This window comes from Condylura cristata, unplaced genomic scaffold (genome assembly GCF_000260355.1).
Source record: "Condylura cristata isolate star-nosed mole 26May11 unplaced genomic scaffold, ConCri1.0 scaffold00006, whole genome shotgun sequence".
In the NCBI taxonomy this organism is placed as follows: Eukaryota; Metazoa; Chordata; class Mammalia; order Eulipotyphla; family Talpidae; genus Condylura; species Condylura cristata.
In genome coordinates this window covers 32,889,596-32,908,532 of record NW_004567107.1, presented here as the reverse complement: position 1 = coordinate 32,908,532, position 18,937 = coordinate 32,889,596, and the positions used below count along the sequence as shown (strand labels likewise).

The window sequence follows — 18,937 nt, the reverse complement described above, 5'->3', positions numbered from 1 at the left end:
CCTGGAAATTTAAACTGTACATTATACAGATTTTAAGTCAATCCTTATATTACCATTCTCTCCCTCCACCATCTTTCCTCTTTGTCACTTATGTTTTTTGAGGACTTGTAAGGTAATGGTTTCTTTCTTTTTTGACTATTTTATTGATAACTTAATCTATGGGCAGTTGAGTTCTTCCTTCCACTCTGTTAATTCAGAGCTAATACCATCTGCTTTCCAGGTTGTAAATTTTTGAATATTATTTTTTCCTACTCTTATCTTTCTTTTGGCATTAGGAATTTATCCATTTTCTCCTTTATTTTTGCATTTATGGGCTTTCTTTGAGAAAGTCTCTAATGTTTATATTCAGGTCTAAAATATAAGTGTGTAAACCATGCAGACAATTCATTGTTATGTAGATTATTGCTACCAGATTTAAACTGTTCAACATGATACATAAAAGGTTTTATGATTTGATTTCTGTGGCTTCTTCCTTATTATTACTGGCCCTATCCCTTTCTTACCTCCTTTTTTTTTGCTTCAATCACACTGACCTATTTGTAATTTACTGAATGTACCAAGTTTTTATCTTACTTTCTACTTCATCCATTATACATTTGAGAGTGGTCAGCATTAAGATGATAGTTCAGGTTATTTGGTTTTGATTATATTCCCTGAAATAGCATCATAGAAGGAAGGGAGAAACAATTTTCAGACTAAGCCCTAAGAAAATTCAATATTTAATGATTGTATAGAAGAGGAAAATAGAACAAGATCATCAAAAAAGAGTGCTTGGACAGGTAGATGGACATTTGAAGGTATGTTCCTATGGGCACAGGGTATTTTAGTGTGACTACTTGAGATTGAGTTGTTCTGAGTAAGTGATGATTGCAGAGAATCAGTTAACTTTCTGGTAGCTTCTGTTTCTTCCTTGGTTAACAGAAAGGTCATCTCCTCAAGAGGGCAGTGGAAGGTTTGTTGGAGCTTTGAGGCGAACCCAAAGAACTTTGAATTTCTTGAGAGTATGAACAATGAGTATAACCTGAAAAATGTAGTAAGGTTGCTGGTTGGTTGGAGTGGGTTAATTTACAGTAATCTTAATGTTTCCTATTGTGATATTTCTACCTCAGTACTTACTATTGAAGCATAGGCAAAGTTCATGCTTATATAAAAAGTAGGCATTTGTTTTTATTTGGGTTTGGAGCTTTACTAACAAGAAAATGAGAAAAAGGGAACAAACCTGTTTAATAAGTTGGTAAAATGTTTTCTGGAATCTGAACTGGATAAGGAAGTGAGGAGAAAGTGCAAGTAGATAGGAAAAGAAAGCTTTGATATTTAACTGGCTGGATAAATTTGTAAAGAATTTTTTTAATACACTGGTGAGATTCAAAAATTAAGATTCAAAAGATATTCAAAGAGCTTGTATTCTGCTACTTACTCTAAAATCCTTTGATACTCAAATACATTTACTTTGTTCACTCAAACTTGAATTTATCTATCTATGATGATATCAACTTTCCTTCTTCTGAGGTCCTCTGGGTAAACTTAATTAATGAGTAGTAGATGATTAGAGGAAAAATAGATGGCTGTGTATGCACTAATGGAACAGGACTAGAAATAGTGAAGGGGAGATACTTTTATTGAAAGCATTTTCATGTTGGGGGAAAGGGAATAATAAAAAGTGGATATCAAAGGCATATTGAAAAAGGAGTTAGGAACTCCAGTTTTTCTTCTTGTTTTTTTGTTTCACTAGAAATCGTGAAACCAAAAATAGTGAATATCATTTTCAGAAAATGAAATAAATGATGAACTTTGATCTTTGCTTGGAAGGGGAGCTGGAAAAGGATCTTTTATCTTCCTATTTTGTATTCATTAGAAACGGGCATATTCATATTTTATACTACACAAATAATTTATGACAATATAATTAATTTTAAGGAAGGTTCCTTTTTGCTGCTGTATCTGACTTTTTGAAGTTGGGCCCATTATAATTCTTACCTAATAATCCTTACTGTTTCCTATCTTAGTGTGCTCAGGTATTTTTAACAAACATAAGATACAATGCAATAAATTCTAAATGGTTTGCCATCATTTCATTGAATAAGAAACCATTGATAATTTCTTAAAACTATGTGCCTTGAATTTTTTTTGGTATGGAAAACAGTTTTGTAAGGCAGGAAAATGTTCTATTTATATAAGTATAGATTTTTTTTTCTTTAACATGGTAACATTATTTTACCTTAATATGTGAATATTTATAGAATGTATTTTTTATTCAATTTAAAAAAAGGAATTTTGTAATTGTAGATAAACAGCAGGAGGAGAAACAGGACACTTTTACAGAAAAATTAGTTACTCAAATTATAAAAAATCTTCAAGTGAAAATTTCTAACATCCATGTTCGTTATGAAGATGATGTAAGTATTTTAATAGGTGATATACACATACACACACACACACACACTCTGCTGTTTGTTGATATCTGTTCTTTAGCAGCCAACCTGTGAGGTATTGGGATTTGAAGGGCTACAAAGCTTAATATCATGTGCTTTTTCTTTTCTATAATTATAGTTGAAATTTATAGTTTTTAATGTTTTGGTTACACTTTCCTCAGATATTCAAAATTAATTAATATAGGAATATGCCTTTCTTATAATCACTTTTGATTGGTGGACGTTATAAATTTGGTAATTAGTTATTTTAAAAATAAGTATTAAGTATTTAAGTTATATTAACTCTGGAGAGAGCACTGTTCCAAGAATCAGTGGAACTTGACTTAACTAATTATTAGACTTAAAGTATATCATTCATTTTCTAAAACACATAATTATTACCTTTATATTATTATGAGGGTCTATTACTTTTTTAATAAACTTTTTAAAATTGGAAAACAAGGAGATAGAGTATTATGTAGTACTGTACAACACATACAGATTTATATTTAACATTTTAATTCATATTAGAAATAATGTAGGAGTAAAATTGGTTTCAGAAAGTGGTAGAATGCTTTTGAATGTTGGAAATAGCATACTCTCTGGAAAATGAAATTTTCTATATAATGAGTTATGTCCAAGTACTTAAAATTTTTTTTTTCCTCCTTAGATTACAAACCGGGATAACCCATTGTCATTTGGTATTTCCCTTCAAAATCTTAGCCTTCAGGTACTTTGTTGAAAAAGATGTTTAACTATATTTAACTATGCAGCATAGTTAATCACACTGCTATTTACTATTTGTGTATGCCAGCTTCGCGAACTAGGTGTCTGTAGAATTGATACAGAAAGTGCATAGACTGGATTGAAATTGAAGGGAGTTTTACATTTCAAAAATGGTTGATAATAAAATTTAATATATAAAGACCGGAACCTCCCTGGTGATGCAAGGGTTAAAGTGCAGCACTCTGAAGCTATCCTCAGCTACTGCTGCTTGAATTTGACCCCTGGTGAGGGAGCTGACCCTTGTGAAACAGCAGACCTCTCTTGTCACTTCTGCTGCTCTGCTCAGCAGTGTATTTCAGTAGATCCACCTGTTCTGTCCCCCACTCTGTCTCTGGTGAATCCTTTTACCCTTGGCATCTCTGACCTGTACCGTAGTTCTTGAATGCATAAGTAAATCTTTTAAAAAATACGTAAAGACATATCATTGCTTGCTAATTATATTCAGTGTTTTTTAATAAAACTTTAATATATTTCTAAAGTAATGCTCATACCAGAAATTTGAATAATGAAAAGTATTTTAAAAATCAATTTCTACACTATAATTACTAGCCAGGCATATTTTTTTGAAGAATTTTACAAGTAGAGTGACACATAGAGGATACCATTTTCTATATTCAAATTGAGCAATTGAATTAATTAATCAGATTAACTTCTAAAAACTTTCTGAATGAACTGCTGTGGATAAAATTTAAGTCCCTTTTGTTCCCCATTAATTCTTCCTTTCTAGTCCAGAGGTAAACATCCCAAACTTTTATACTTACATAATAACCCATTAAAAATGTATACTTTTTGCATAGTTCTTTTATAAGTTTTCTCTTTTGTGTATTTGACATTTGTCTGTTTTTACATGTAATGTGATTCCATTTAATTGCCGTATAGTATTTCATTACCTACTTTTATTTATCTATTTGGTTTCCATCTATATCTTTTTAAAACTTGGATTCACTGTGAGCCAAAAAATAAAAGGAAAAAAAGACAAAATGAAAAGTTACTTGATAAAGTTGGTGTGGTAAGTGGTCAGATGCTGCTGTTAGGTCAGACAATAAGGATGGAGAACTAGCTATTGGATTTGTATGTTTGAAGATCATTGGTAAAAAGGAGGTTTTGACCATTACCTTTGGAGGTTCATGGAATTTTGTCCCTCAACCCAGACTTAATCAGGTTGGGATCTGTATGTTTTAAATCCCTCCAGGTGATCCTAATACATACTAAAACTCATTCAGTTCGCTTTAAAAAAAAAAAAAGCCATCTCTCTAAAAAATCATCCTAGTCCTCTCTTAAAATAGCTTATTTTTCTGTTCCTGCTGACCTTAGAATATATAATTTCTATTCATAAATCATATAAAAGGCTAACCATCACTTTATCATAACCCTGAGAGTGTGAGTCTCCTGCCATGTTTTCCCAGACAGCTGTGTGTTTAACCCTTTTGGAGGCATTTACCTGTTTATAGTTGCTTTTATTTCCTTTTTCAGTAAGCTCCTTGAGAGCAGTCTTTCTTGTGATCAGTTAATATTCTTTGAAGGATATTTTCATGGGAATTTATCTAGAGCATGAGACATATATAATTTATGACTCTGCCATTTCACATTTATATGACATTTTTACTGCTTTCCCCTTTTTCAGACAACTGACCCATACTGGGTTCCATCTTTACATGATGACACTGAGAAATTATTTCATAAGGTAAAATGTATTTACTTACGGATGTGACCAACTTTAAGAAAGGCAAATGTTAATACAGTTTCCCTGCAAACAACATAGATTTGAACTACCATAAGTCCACTTACAAAAACTTGTGTGAATTAATATGTTAAATGTATTTTTTCTTGTGATTTCTTAATACCATTTTCTTTAGCCTACTAACTGTAAGACTGTAGTGTGCAATACATATAATATGCAAAATATGAAATAATTGACTACGTTGTTAGGGATTTTGGTTAACAGCAGGCTGTTAGTAGTGAAGTTTTCAGAGTCAAAAATTATATGCAGATTTTCTACCATGTGGGTGGTTGGTATATTTAACTCAGTTGAAAGTTCAACAAAAATAAAGGTTTTGGTGATTTTTTTTATTTGCTTAACTTAAATGACTCAGTTATTTAAAACATCTGAAAATTTAAATGTTAAAGATCCTTCATTGAAAATGAAACCATAATAAGCTTGATATATTTTCAGTTAATTCGATTGGATAACCTTTTTGCCTATTGGAATGTGAAATCGCAGATGTTCTATCTTGATAATTATGAAGAGTCATTGGTAAGTGAATTTTTTGATGTGTATATATCGACATTTATTGGTATATTTCACATAGGATTTTGTTTTTCAGTTTTCTAGCAAACTGTAGTCGGGTCTTTTTTCCTACTCAGCTTCTTCAGCAAATTTTACAGAAATAGATGAATAAATTTGTGGTCGTATGCAAGCATGTTTATATATATATATACACACACACATATATATATGTTTATATAAATCTTAATAGTTCCTAGACTGTTTTTATACTAATAGCTTAATGATATATTGTCTAGGACTTCAGAATTTTCCACAAATATTTCCTCCTGGTTGTCTTTCCAAATTGCTTTTTAAATAATTTGATATAATAGGGCTGTGTGGATAAAGGAATACTAGTATGAATGTAAATGAAATCAATTTGTCTTTTAATAGGACAGCTTGAAGAATGGTATTGTCAATAAAGACATTGTTCCAGAAGGGTATGATTTTGGTAAGTACGTCTCATAGACTAAAAAGTGTAATTAAAATAATGACTACAGATTTTAAATTAATATTGTTGATGTTGCCATTGCAACATTTTGCTAATTTGATCTTATGTAATTAATTGTATTCTTGATGTATTCTGGTCCATTCATTTACAATCCATATTTCTTTTAGGAGAGTGCTAATATTGGGCTAACATTAGTTGAGAGAAATATATGGTGATAGAAGTTCATGAAAATTTCTGATTTTTTTTTAACTATAGCTGAGGTGTTTTTGAGGGAGCAGAAACTATCATAAAGTCATTTAGGGAATGAGAAAAAAGAATTAACTTAGAGGAATATTCTCAAAAGTATGGTTCAGACCAGCAGCATCACTACTACTTGGAAACTTGGTAGAAACACAAATTCTAGGGTGCTGAATCAACATTTGAGAGTGAGGCTCAACAGTATGGGTTTTGTTTTTTTTTCATTTTAAAAAAAGATTTACTTATTTATGCATACAGAACTGGGGTACAGGCCAGAGATGCAAGGGTGGTGAGAGGGTTCACCAGAGACAGAGTGGAGAACAAGCAGAACAGACAGATGTATGAGGTACACTGCTGAGGGGAGCAGCAGGTGAGACAGAAGAGGTCTGCCACACCATGTGAGTCACCCCTGGGGTGGGGATTGAACTTGCACTGAAGTGGCTGTGGCTCACTTGCAAGGCTGCACTTTAACCTGCTGCGCCACCAGGGAGGGCCCTGTTTTAACAGGACTTCCTGATGATTCTGATGAACACTAATATTTGAGAGTTATTACTGTGTGTAAAGGGCTACATAGTATCTTACATAGTATTTTACATTTTGTATGATATATACTCTGTAAGGTCTATCATACAGTCTTTTGTTTCAAATTCTTTAAAAATGTAAAAATCGTTACAACTTTGTCCAGCTGAATACTGACAAAATAAGGATGACAAAGGAGTTAACGGTGACTCTTAAGGGAATGATTAAAATTACTAGTCATGGCATTTCAGCAGGGTAAGGAGGGAATTGAGGACAAGAAACAGAAGTAAAAGAGCAACGTTAGAAAATTAATGATTGGTGGGCCTCATGGTACTTAACAGTTGGTATTGGAATATTAGAGTAGTCATATAAGAATTGGATGCTTGATACTAAGTTTAATGAGGGTCTGACATTGATTTGCTATTCTAGCCCAGGAGATAAGTAAGATGGAGGAATTCAGGAGCTGAGAGGCTGTGCTTTTGGAAAGATGGTGAAATTGCTTACATTTAGGGGCTAATATCTGAGAGAAGATGTTAGACTTCAGGAATTGATAGATGATTACAGTTACAATTGGCTTGTATTTACTTAATTACTGTTGGAAGAGGAATAATTTAATTTTTCAAATATTGGTATTATACTTTCCTGACCCTTCTTTTGGTTTCTCTATATTCCATACATATGTGCTACTGTCTGGAATTTACCTCTCCTTCTGACTGTGTTGCAGCACTTGGCGTGTGTTTATCTTTTTCATTACCAGTTAGTATTCCAGTACACACACACAGACACACATCTACTTGATGTACCCAAGTACTGTTTTTGGGTACTTGGGTTTGTTTCCATAGTTTGGCTATTGTAAATAGTTCTACCATGAACATGGTGGTGTAAGTTTTCCTTGAATTACTGTTTGTGTATTCTTCAGGTAGATACCTTGGAGAAAAATTGCTGGGACATAAGGCATACCAATTTCTTAATCTTTCAAAGTCTCCTTCCTGTTTTCCATAAATAGTGGTCCTTTCCATTCAATGTCCTCACCAACAACATAAGAGTGTTCTGTTTTTTCCCCTCCACATTCTCATCAATGCTTATTTCAGATAATAGACTTTTTTTCTCAGAGGTGTAATATAGTTTATCATTGTGATTTTGATTTGAATTTCCCTTACATTTAAGTGATGACAAGTATATTTCATGTTTATTGTTGGTCATCTGTGTGTATTTTTGGAGAAGTGTCTAGCTCTTCTGTCCATATTTTTTTGACTTTAGGTTCTTTGGTTTTTGTTGTTGACTTGTATGAATTATTTGTAGACCCTTGCTAATCATCCTCTTGTCAGATATATGGTATGCAAGTATTTTATCCCATTCAGTAGGGTGTTTTTGTTTTAGTTATGACTTCTTTAACTGTACAGAAACTTTTTGTTCCATGCTGTCCCAGTTGTTAATAACCTCTTGTTTCCTTTGCTTGTGGATACCTATCTGTGAAGACACCCCTGAAAGCTTATATTATGTTATTTTTGGCTATATTTTCTTCTATATTTTTTATGGTTACAGATCTCACATCCAAGACTTATCAATTTTGAGTTCTTGTTTCATCCTTTTGCATGTGGCAGTTCCACTTTTCCTAACTCCATTTGTTGAACACAATTTCCTGAATAAACTTAAAGAAGTCGCTGAGGGAACTATACAATGGCAATTAAAAACTATTAAATAAAAGAACAGGAAAAAAATGGAAAGATCCCATGCTCATCAGTAGAAGAAATAACATTAAAATTACCATGTTACTGGAAGCAATTTATAGGTTTAATGCTATTCCTATCAAAATACCAGTGCCTTTTTTTTTTTAAGGAAATAAAACATTCATCAAATTTATATGGGACCACAAATGATCCTGAATAACTAAAACAATCTGACAGAAAAGAGGAAAAATGGAAGCATCACATTTCCTGTTTTCAAACAATATTATACAACAACAGTAATCAAAACTGGAACAAAAAACAAACTCAGACTGATGGAACAGAATTGAAAGCCTAGAGATCAATCCATATAAATACGGACAACTGATTTTCTTTTTTAAAGGTTTATTTTATGCATACAAGAACTGGGGTACAGGTCACAGGTGCAGGGGTGTATGTGAGAGCATTCACCAGAGACAAAGTAGGGAGCATAACAGGCAGATTTTACTGAAACACACTTCTGAGGTGAACAGCGGGCAGGTCAGGAGAGGTCTGCCACGCCATGTTGGTTACCTCCCTGTGCTGCATGGCTTCAGGTAGCTTCATAGTGTTGCACTGGGACAGCTGATTTTCAACAAAGGAATGTCAGTGGAGACAGTAGTCTTTTGAGTAAATGGTGATGGGAGACATGGATTGCCACATGAACAAAAATAAAGCATGATCCATATTTCACATTATATGCAAAAATTATTCATAATGAATTACAGATTTGGATTTAAGAACCAAAACCATAAAGTACATGGAAGAAAATGTAGGGGACATACTACAGGACACTATCAGTATGATGTATTTGGAAATACAAATACAAAAGCAAAACCAAGCAAATGAGATACATCAAACTTAAAAGCTTTTATACCTCAAAAAAAAAAAAAAATCTCAAAACAAAAAGGTAGCCAACAGAATGGGAAAAAATACCTATATACCATACATCTGACAAGGGGTTGATCTCCAAAATTTACAAAGTACTTATTACACAATCCAACAACAAAGAAATAAATGACCTTGTTTAAAATGTGAGCAAAAGACCTCAATAGACATTTCTTTATAGAAGACATTTTAGATGACTTACATAGATAAGAAAAGTTCAGTATCAGTTATTATAAGAGAAATACAAATCAAAACCACAAAATACCACCTGACCCTGTGTGAGAATGGCCCATATAAAATTGAACATAATCAACAAATGTTGGCAAGGTAGCAATGAAAAAAGGAGCTCTCATCCACAGCAATACTGTTATTAGATATTTATCCAGATAATCTGAAAAAAATCTAACATGAAAAGCTCTGTCCACACCTATGTACATAGCAACACTGTTTACAATTGCCAAGTCATGGCAACAGATGAATGGAGAAACTGTGGAGCATACATTCAATGGAATATTACACAGCTGTGAAGAAAAAGAAAACACTGGCATTTGGGTCCAAATGGATGAAATTTAAGGTGATTTTGTTGAATGCAACCAGTCAAAAAGAAAAGATTTCAGATGGTTTCACTCATGTGCAACATATAAAAACAATTTGATGCAAACAATAGAATAAAAATTTGAACTCAGCAAAAAGATAATTGGTTACCAGAGGGAATCAGGTGGAGGGGAGAAAGGTGGGATATAGGTATGGGTGGCTTGGTGGAGGGTAAACAAACAAAAGACTGGAATAAATATTGGGTACTCAGAAGGGTGGGGTGGGGGAAGGAAAAGAAAGGAAAAAAGAGACTTTCCTTACAATTACGAGGGCTTAGTTCCACTGTTGTAGATTAATTGTCCGTATAGCTGTGGATTTATTTTTAGGGTCTCAGTTATACTCCACTGGTCTGTGTGTGTGAGTTTTAAAGATTTTTGTGCATATAAGAACTGGGGTACAGGCCAGAGGTGCAGGGGGGTTGTGAGAGGATTCACCAGAGGCAAGTGGGGAGCAGGTAAGATGGACCCACTGAAATACACTGCTGAGGGGAGCAACTGGTGAGACAGGAGAGGTCTGCCATGCCAGATGGGTCACCTCCCTGGCTGGGGATCTAAATCGTGTTGCAGTGGCTGTGGACAGCTTCATAGTATTGTACTTTACCTTTTTGGGCTGTGTGTCTGTTTTGCTTCAATACAATGGTGTTTTAGTTATTACACCTTTATAGTATAGTTTGGAATCTAGAAGTATGATACCACCACTGGTCTTTTTTTGTCAGAATTTCTTTGGTTCTGTATGGGGTTTTGTAGTTCCATATGAATTTCAGTAGTTTTATTTCTTTGAATAATGCCCTTAAAATTTTGAGGGGGTTGCATTTGATCTGTACATTGATTTGGGTAACACATTTGACAATACTGACTTTTGCATTTCTTTTTTTTTTTTTCTTTTAAAAATATTGTCTTTTCTTGTAGGACTTTCACCACTTTTCTTTTCTGCTAGGTATTTAGATTTTTTAGTGTGATTTTAAATGGGGTTGTTTCCTTAATTTCTTCCTCTTCTATCTTACAATATAATATATGAAGGTAGCTTATTTATATGTATTAATTTTATAACCTGTTAATTTATTGAACTTATGTATTGTTTCAATTAGCTTTTCAGTGGAATTCTTAGGGCTCTTAGCATAGCATATTGTCATCAAGTAATGATAATTTTCATTCTTTTTTCCTGATTTGAATTCCTTCGTTAACCTTCTATTGCCTAATTGCTCTCTGCCTAGAGCTTCTAATACTGTATTGAACAGTAGTGCTGAGAGTGTGCTATCTTGTCTTGGACCACATCTTTAGTGGAAAAGCTATCCATTTTCTCACTTGAGAATGATGTTAGCTGTGAATTTTTGAAGTATGGGTTTTATTATGTTAAATGACATCCCCATTTTTCAACATAAGTAGATATTGAATCTCATCAGATGCTTTCTTAGCATTTATTGATCTGTTCATATGTGTTTCATATCTTTATTTTTGTTGATGTGGTGTGAATTACATTGAGTTTTGGGATGTTCAGCCATCCTTATGTCCATGTTCAGCCATCCTTATGTCCATTCAATCATGATATGTATTGTTGGATTTGGTTTGCCAAGATTTTATTCAGGATCTTGCATCTCTGTTCATCAGGGACATTTGTTGTTTTCTTTTGTAGTGTTGTCTTTAGTTTTGATGTTTGAATAATGCTGATCGCATGAAATATCTTTGAGAGTATTCCATCTTGCCCAATTTTTTGGAAGAGCTGGGGGAGGATAGGTATTAGTTTATCTTAGAAGGTTTGGCAAAAATCATTTTGAAGCTGTCTAGTCCTGTACTTTTGTTTAGGAGGAGAGTTTTTTAACAACTGTTGCACTTAACTTGCTTGTGATTAGGGTTTGGTCAGGTTCTCTATTTTTCGCCTACTCAGTCTTGGAAGATTGTATAATTCTAACAATTTGTCCATCTCTCCTAGGTTATTGAGCATATAAATGTTTATAGTAGACTATGTTCTGATTAAGATAATTAAGATCTTTTGCATTGTGTTACAACTTTTCTTTCTCTTTATTTTTTTTTAAGATTTATTTATTTATACATACAAGAACTGGACTGGAGGTGCAGGTGGTGAGAGGATTCACCAGAAACAGTAGGGAATAGAAAAGGCGTATTGACTGAAATATATTGCTGAGGGGAGTAGTGGGCAAGACAAGAGAGATGGCACTGCAGTGGCTACAGATAGCTTCTCAGTGTGCACTTTAACCCCTTGTGGCGAAAGGGGGGTCCGCTTACTTTGTTTCTAACTCTGTTTATTAGAATTTTGGCCCTTATTTTCTTTGTGAGCATTTTGTCTGTTTGGTTTTGCTTTTTCAGTGAACCAGATTTTTGTGTCATTGATCTTTTGGGTTGTCTTTTTTCTATTTCTATTTCATTTATTTATGCTCTAATTTTTATTTCTTCCTTCTACTGGTTTTTGGTTGTGTTATTTTTCTAGTTCCCCAAGATGAGAGACAGAGTAATTTACTAGGTATTTTTCTTAGTTTATGATTTTTATTTATTTATTTTTTCTTAGTGGACCTATACTACTGTTATCTATACTTGCCTTTTAGTATTCTTTTTGCTGCCCTGTAAGTTCTGGAAGGTTGTGACCTAGCTTATCTCCACATTTTTTTTTTTAAAGATTTATTTATGCATACAGAATTGGGTACAGCCCAGAGGCGCAGGGGCAGTGAGACGATCGCCAGAGACAGAATGGGAAGCAGAACAGGCAGATCAACGAAGTACACTGCTGAGGGGAGCAGCGGGCGGGTCACAAGAGGCCTGCCCACCATGTGGATCACCTCTGGGGCAGGCAGGGATCAAACCCATGAGGAGTCGCTTTAGCTTTTTAGTGCTGTGCTTTAACCTGCTGCACCACCAGGGAGGGTCTGTTTCCAGGTATTTTAAATTTTTTTGCTTTGATTTCCTCCTCATAGTAGTGTGGTGTTGAGTTTACACAAAATGGAATTCCTTGCTTTCTTTTTGTAGTTCATGTGTGGTTTGATACCTGAAAGTCAGAGAAGATGTCTAGTACGATTTTAGTCTTTATGAATTTATTGATAGGCATTTTGTGACCCAAAATATGGCCAATACTGGAGAATGTTGTGTCTACATGAGAAGAATGTATATTCAGTTTTTCTGCGGTGTCCTATAAATGTCTGTTAGTTCCATATTGTCTAAGTCTTTATTTAAGACCATTGTGTCACTGTTTATTTTCTGTCCATTGGTGAGAGTGAAGTGTTGAAATCTTACTATAAGTGTGTTTTTTTCAACATGTGTTTTTGGAGTTGCAAATAATTGCCTAGTATATTTTGATGCTACTTTGGTGAGTATATAGCCTTGAGAGTTATGTCTTCTTGGTGAATTATTTCCTCAATATTACTTAATTATTACATAATTGTCTATTCTTGTCTCTTGTTACCTTTTTTAAGTTGGACATCTATTTTATGTAAGTATGGCTGTCCTTGCGTTCCTTTGGGTCCTGTTTGCTTGTAGGATTTCTCATCCCTGTACTCTTGAGTCTTTTTATGAGCTTGTGTTTACCTTCAGAGCGCAGGTGCATTTTCTGGGTACAGCAGAAAGTTGTATTATTTTCATACCAAACCTGATTTTTGAGTTCAGTCCATTGATAATTATTTATACATGAAAGCCTATTACTGCTATTTTGTTCTTAATTTTGTGCTGCTTCTAGTTTCTTTGAAGTTAATTTGCCTTATATACAAGAATTCCATTCACTATTTCTTAGGGCAAGGCCTAGTATTTGCAAACTCTCAGTTTCTATTTGTCTGAGAATGCTTTAATTTTTTCCTCATATCTGAAGTAGAATGCCTTGCAAGATACAATCTTTGCTGGCAGATTTTACCTTAAGTTTTCTGATCATATTCCATTGTCAGCTTGTCCATAGTGTTTCCTCAGAGAAGTCTGATGTAAATCTGGTAGGAGTTCCTTTATGTGCTGTTTCTTCTTTGCCAACTTCAATATTAGTCTTTTGTCTGAAATTCATAATTTTCATGGCTGTATGTCTGTATGAAGGTCCATTTGCTTAGGTACCCTGTTCTTTTAGCTTCCTGAACTTGTATGTTTAATTGCTTCTCTAGGTTTGGAACTTTTTCTGTATTATTTCTTTAAATTCATATTCTGTTCCTTTTGTCTCTTACCCCTCTTGGATTCCATTGCTTTTCCTAATGCAATTGGTTTATTCTCAAAGTATTCTTTTTTTTCTTTTTTACTTCTGTTCTATCCATTCTTTGTGCATAACCTCTATAGGATTACCGATTGATTCCATTTAGCCTATCCAATTCCATAACTTTCTCCAGAAGTTTTTAATCTGTTGTATTTATTTTTTTATGTCAAGTGTGTCTATTATTTTCTTATTTATAGGTTGTGTCAGTCTTCTGTTTTTATTTCTCAGTGCATTCATTTCTTTATCACAGAAATTTTGAACTCTTGCATCTGATAATAGATGTTCTACATTTTTGTGACTGGGTTCTGGGGATTTATCCTTTTTGTGGTGTAATAGTCCTCTGAGGACTCCTGTTGCTGCTTATAGTGGTTCTCCCCCCCCCCCCATAACTTGCATTTGAGGTGTCTGCCTTTGGGAGCCATCACTGGTGCTGGCTCCACTTCCTGTTTTGCTCCCTGGAATCTGCTTCCTGCTACCATCTGTGTCTGCCTTGGTAGGTTGGGGGTGGGGGTGGGTGGAATGAGGATTCTGCTGGTGCTAGTCTGGACTTTTTGTTTTTAGTGTACTGACTTTTCAGGATTATATTGATGTTTTGATGGTACTTAGTCTCTTTTTTTCTTATGGAACACTGAAGAATTTCCTCCATTAATGAATTGATAGTGCATTTGACCAAATTATAGCATTGTGGAAATAGAGGAGCTATTGAAAGAATTTTCAGGAAATGAAAATCAGCATTTTAAATTTGATTTATTCAGTACTTTGAGATTCTTGGAATGTATTCAGTATTTTAAAATTTGTATTTTTCAGTATTTTACCCCATATCTGCTAATGCCAAACTTCAGATGAATCGCCGATCAGATTTTGACTTTTCTGCTCCCAAGATAAACCTGGAAGTTGAGTTACATGACATAGCAATTCAATTTAATAAACAACAGGTAAGATTTCCATAGAAAATTTAAACGTGAGTTTAGTTTGATAAAAGCAGAACTACGATTTTAAATATTCATCAAAATTTCACAATGTCACATGATAATAGCTCTTTAAAATGTTAATAACTTAGCTTATATCTTCAACAATTGACAAAAAATTAAAACAGTTTCTTATTCTTCAGTATTTCAGTGTTATGGAGCTTCTTGAATCAATTGATATGATGACACAAAATTTGCCATATAGGAAATACAGGCCTGATGTACCTGTTCACTACAATGCCAGAGAATGGTAAAGTGTTGGTTTTTTTTTTTTTTTTTTCAGATTTAAAAAATGATGCACAAAAACAAATTTCTTGACTTGAGTAATTTTTTAAGATACTCTTTTTAAGGATTGCTACAAATACAGTTTGATTTGTGGTTAGAAGGTTATATTGCACTCACACTTATGTTAACTGACTTATGGGATTCTTTGTACTGGAATTAACAACTAAAAATACTGGAATGCCATCAATTTTACTGTATTTTTGGAATTACTTAAAAAGTTTATCACTGGGTACTCCCTGGTGGCGCAGTGGGTTAAAGCACAGCACTCATAAGCTAAAGCCACTTCAGCATGTGTTCGATCCCTGCCCTAGAGGTGATCCACATGGCGTGGCAGACCTCTCCTGACCCGCCCACTGCTCCCCTCAGCAGCGTACTTTGTTAGTCAGCCTGTGCTGCTCCCCACTCTGTCTCTTGTGAATCCTTTCACCGTCCTGGCACCTCTAGCCTGTACCTCAGTTCTGTATGCATAAATAAATAAATCTTAAAAAGTATATCACTGTTGTCCAGCTATGCTATGTTCTTCAAAATTTTCAAACCAAAATTTTCAAACTTCTGGCCCTCCCTGGTGGCGCAGCAGGTTAAAGCACAGCACTAAGAAGCTTAAGCCACTTCTGTATGAGTTTGATCCCTGCCTACCCTGAAGGTGAACCACATGGCGCGGCAGACCTCTCCTGACCTGCCCACTGCTCCCCTTGGCAGTTTTTTTCATTAGTCAGCCTGTTCTGCTTCCCACTCTGTCTCTGGTGAATCCTCTCACCACCCCTGTGCCTCTAGCCTGTACCCTAGTTCTGCATGCATAAATAAATCTTTAAAAAAAATTTTTTTTCCCCAAACTTCCATATTGGACACGTTGAAACCTCAAAATGTTACGGTGTCTAAAAACTATAACCTTTTTGTATATTAAAAAGTTTTGTATTCTAGTTTCTAAGCTCTTGTCTAATCTCTAGAACTCTTTGACTGTGCAGGAGGCTAAAGTGCTATTTGGTAATTAACACTCAGTTTTTCTATTGAGCCATGTTTATGCAAAAATCAATGATTTTAATCTATTTTCTCTTAAAGATAAAATAATACTGTATCATTAATATAGATAGTACTGTGAACAAGCAAATGATCAGATACGATACCTTTTAGTAGTCTATTACAGCTAATTTGTATTTTTAGAATAGAAGCAATATCATGTAATACTGTTGGTTTAAAACTGCTAAGTATGTTTTTGTTTTTTAACTAGGTGGGCCTATGCTATACAAGGTATCCTTGAAGTAAATGTTGCCCCCCGTTTACGAATGTGGTCATGGAAGCATATTAAAGCTCATAGGCAAAAAATGAAGCAATACAAAGAACTGTACAAACAAAAACTAACAACTAAGAAGCTATCTATTGAACTTCTCCTTGCTTTTGAGGTTAGCATTTTTAAAAACTGGTATTTTGTACTAGATAACTCTTTAGTCTCTAGTGACCATCAGTTCCTACTTACTTGTTTTAATTTTGTTTGACTGGTTTTTTGAGTCAGACTGTTTCTGTATTCCTGTTCTTAACTTCAGTTGGATAGTCAGTGTTCTGGTGATGCTCACATGTGAACTTTTGGAATTCGAAATTGTTCTCAAACTGGAGAAATTTGGAGCTTCATGTTAGGAGATTATTAGATTCCAAGGCCTGAAATATACTTGATACATTGGTTTCAGTCTTCTTTGTGTTAGTTTCAAACTGTTAGATTTCGTTACCACTGTCTTTCCCCTGTGTCAACACCTAGGTGTTCATTAGTAATAATCCTGTCTTCTGTCTGTATGATTCTTGTGCTGATAGCCAAGACTGCACATGCCCTGCATCTACCTTTCCTCAATTCTGCCTAGCCCATTTTACTAATGCCCCAAGTTCATCTTAAGTTCCATCTTATATAAACTTTTCTGTCCATACAGAGATCCTTTTCTCTTAACTCTCCTCACATACCTAGTTTTTACTAGTAACTTTATTTTTACTTGTGTGTCCTAAAATTCTATAAAGACTACATTTATCTTTTAGCATTATGGTATACTCCAGCGGGTAATGTTTTACGAATGGATTAAGGCATAGCTTAGGGACAAAAAGGGAAATAAACTAACTTTGTAGTAACTGCTCAATGTCCAGGGTAATTTCCTATTAGGAGCCCCCTCTAATGGTTGAGTTTTATTTTTATCTTTGTGATAAGAGACATTTCAGAAGACCTAGGCTACTATGAAGTTTGCATTGAGTGGTCTTTTAGAATGGTGACAGATTGTTTACTTGGTTTTAGATCGTTACCAAGTCCTCCCAGTCAGCCTACAGTACAATCCTGCGTTAAGTTGTTTTCTAAATAATAGTCAGTTATGGTTGCTTCTCTTTTGGGGGAAATGGTGATTTGAGCATAGACATCTCAAAAGTAGTCATGGAAATAGTGTATAGATAAGATGGAAGATTTAGTTTATTTCAAGAACCAAGCTTACTTTGAATAGTATGAAATTTAAAAGTGGATTTTAAGTTTATCTAGATCTAGATTGGAATATCTTAATGGTAACATATGATCAGTACACATAACATGAAGAATTAATATTTTAGTTTAAGTGTCACTAGTATGTTTATCTGTAATTATAACCCAAATAAATCATTTCATACACTGTATGTTTGGTATCGTGTGTGTGTGTGTGTGTGTATGACAGATTTATAACTCATGCATGTCATGTTTGATTTCTTTAAAAAGTTACTTCGTCATTACTGGGTGCACATTTCCTAGCTCACTTGTGTACAAATATTGTTTTTCAGAATTTAATAGGCATTGATGGAGTGTTCTACTTTCTGTTTCCTTATCTTTAGTGCAGCATTTGAGAGATTATATATTCAAGTTGTTATTTATGTAATGTTAATTTTCATTTATATTTTTTAGGAGTTGGAAAAATCCCTGGATGTATTTAATATAACTATAGCAAGACAACAAGCAGAAGTTGAGGTAATTCCAAAATACCTTTAAATTAGTAAAAATATGTCTCCACTCCTATGCGTTTGACAGATGCTGTGCTGTGATTAGCATTATGCAGTTATAATCTATTTGCTATCAATGGAGCTCAGATTTATTTTGTTTTATAAGAAAATCAGACAGTCTTTTGCCATATCCATTTAAATTAAACAGGTTTCATGTGAAAAAAATTCTAAATTTAGGCTAATGACCCACTACTAAGAGTTTATATAAAGAGGAAAGACTAGTTATATTTTTAATTATCTCCTGAACTATTGGTGCTAACTACGTTGAAATCCTAAATTTTTATGTTGGCTAATGATGAAGTTACTGTGTACTATTGTCAATGTGCTTATTGGGTATATTTTTTCACTCAATTAAATAAGTTTTGGAAATATGCTTCTGTTTTTTTAGATTGAAAATTTACTCATTTCAGGTAAAGAAAGCTGGACACAAGATTTACATAGAAGGAACAGAAGATCTAGAGGATAACAAAGGATGGTTTCACTGGCTGTGGGATTGGTCAGAACCAAAAAGTAAAGGACAACCTGATACTGAACCTGGAAGTATGTCCATTTTTTTTTTTAAAGATTTATTTATTTATTCATACAGAACTGGGGTACAGGCCAGAGATGCGGAGGGTGAGAGGATTCACCAGGGACAGAGCGGGAAGCAGAACAGGCAGATC

At 34.1% G+C, this 18,937-nt stretch overlaps 1 protein-coding gene across 3 annotated transcripts in view; it reads left to right on the top strand.

The window, feature by feature from the left end:
* The window catches only part of VPS13A (vacuolar protein sorting 13 homolog A (S. cerevisiae)), a 159,579-nt gene that overhangs the window by 23,735 nt on the left and 116,907 nt on the right, over nucleotides 1-18,937 (top strand). For all 3 annotated transcript variants that reach the window (XM_004677556.2, XM_004677558.2, XM_004677559.2), the window contains exons 6-15: nucleotides 2,287-2,396; nucleotides 3,082-3,141; nucleotides 4,822-4,881; nucleotides 5,371-5,451; nucleotides 5,857-5,914; nucleotides 14,839-14,966; nucleotides 15,143-15,249; nucleotides 16,513-16,684; nucleotides 18,181-18,243; nucleotides 18,686-18,815. In XM_004677556.2, coding sequence (XP_004677613.1) covers nucleotides 2,287-2,396; nucleotides 3,082-3,141; nucleotides 4,822-4,881; nucleotides 5,371-5,451; nucleotides 5,857-5,914; nucleotides 14,839-14,966; nucleotides 15,143-15,249; nucleotides 16,513-16,684; nucleotides 18,181-18,243; nucleotides 18,686-18,815 — 969 coding nt within the window. The remainder of the gene's footprint in view (nucleotides 1-2,286; nucleotides 2,397-3,081; nucleotides 3,142-4,821; nucleotides 4,882-5,370; nucleotides 5,452-5,856; nucleotides 5,915-14,838; nucleotides 14,967-15,142; nucleotides 15,250-16,512; nucleotides 16,685-18,180; nucleotides 18,244-18,685; nucleotides 18,816-18,937) is intronic.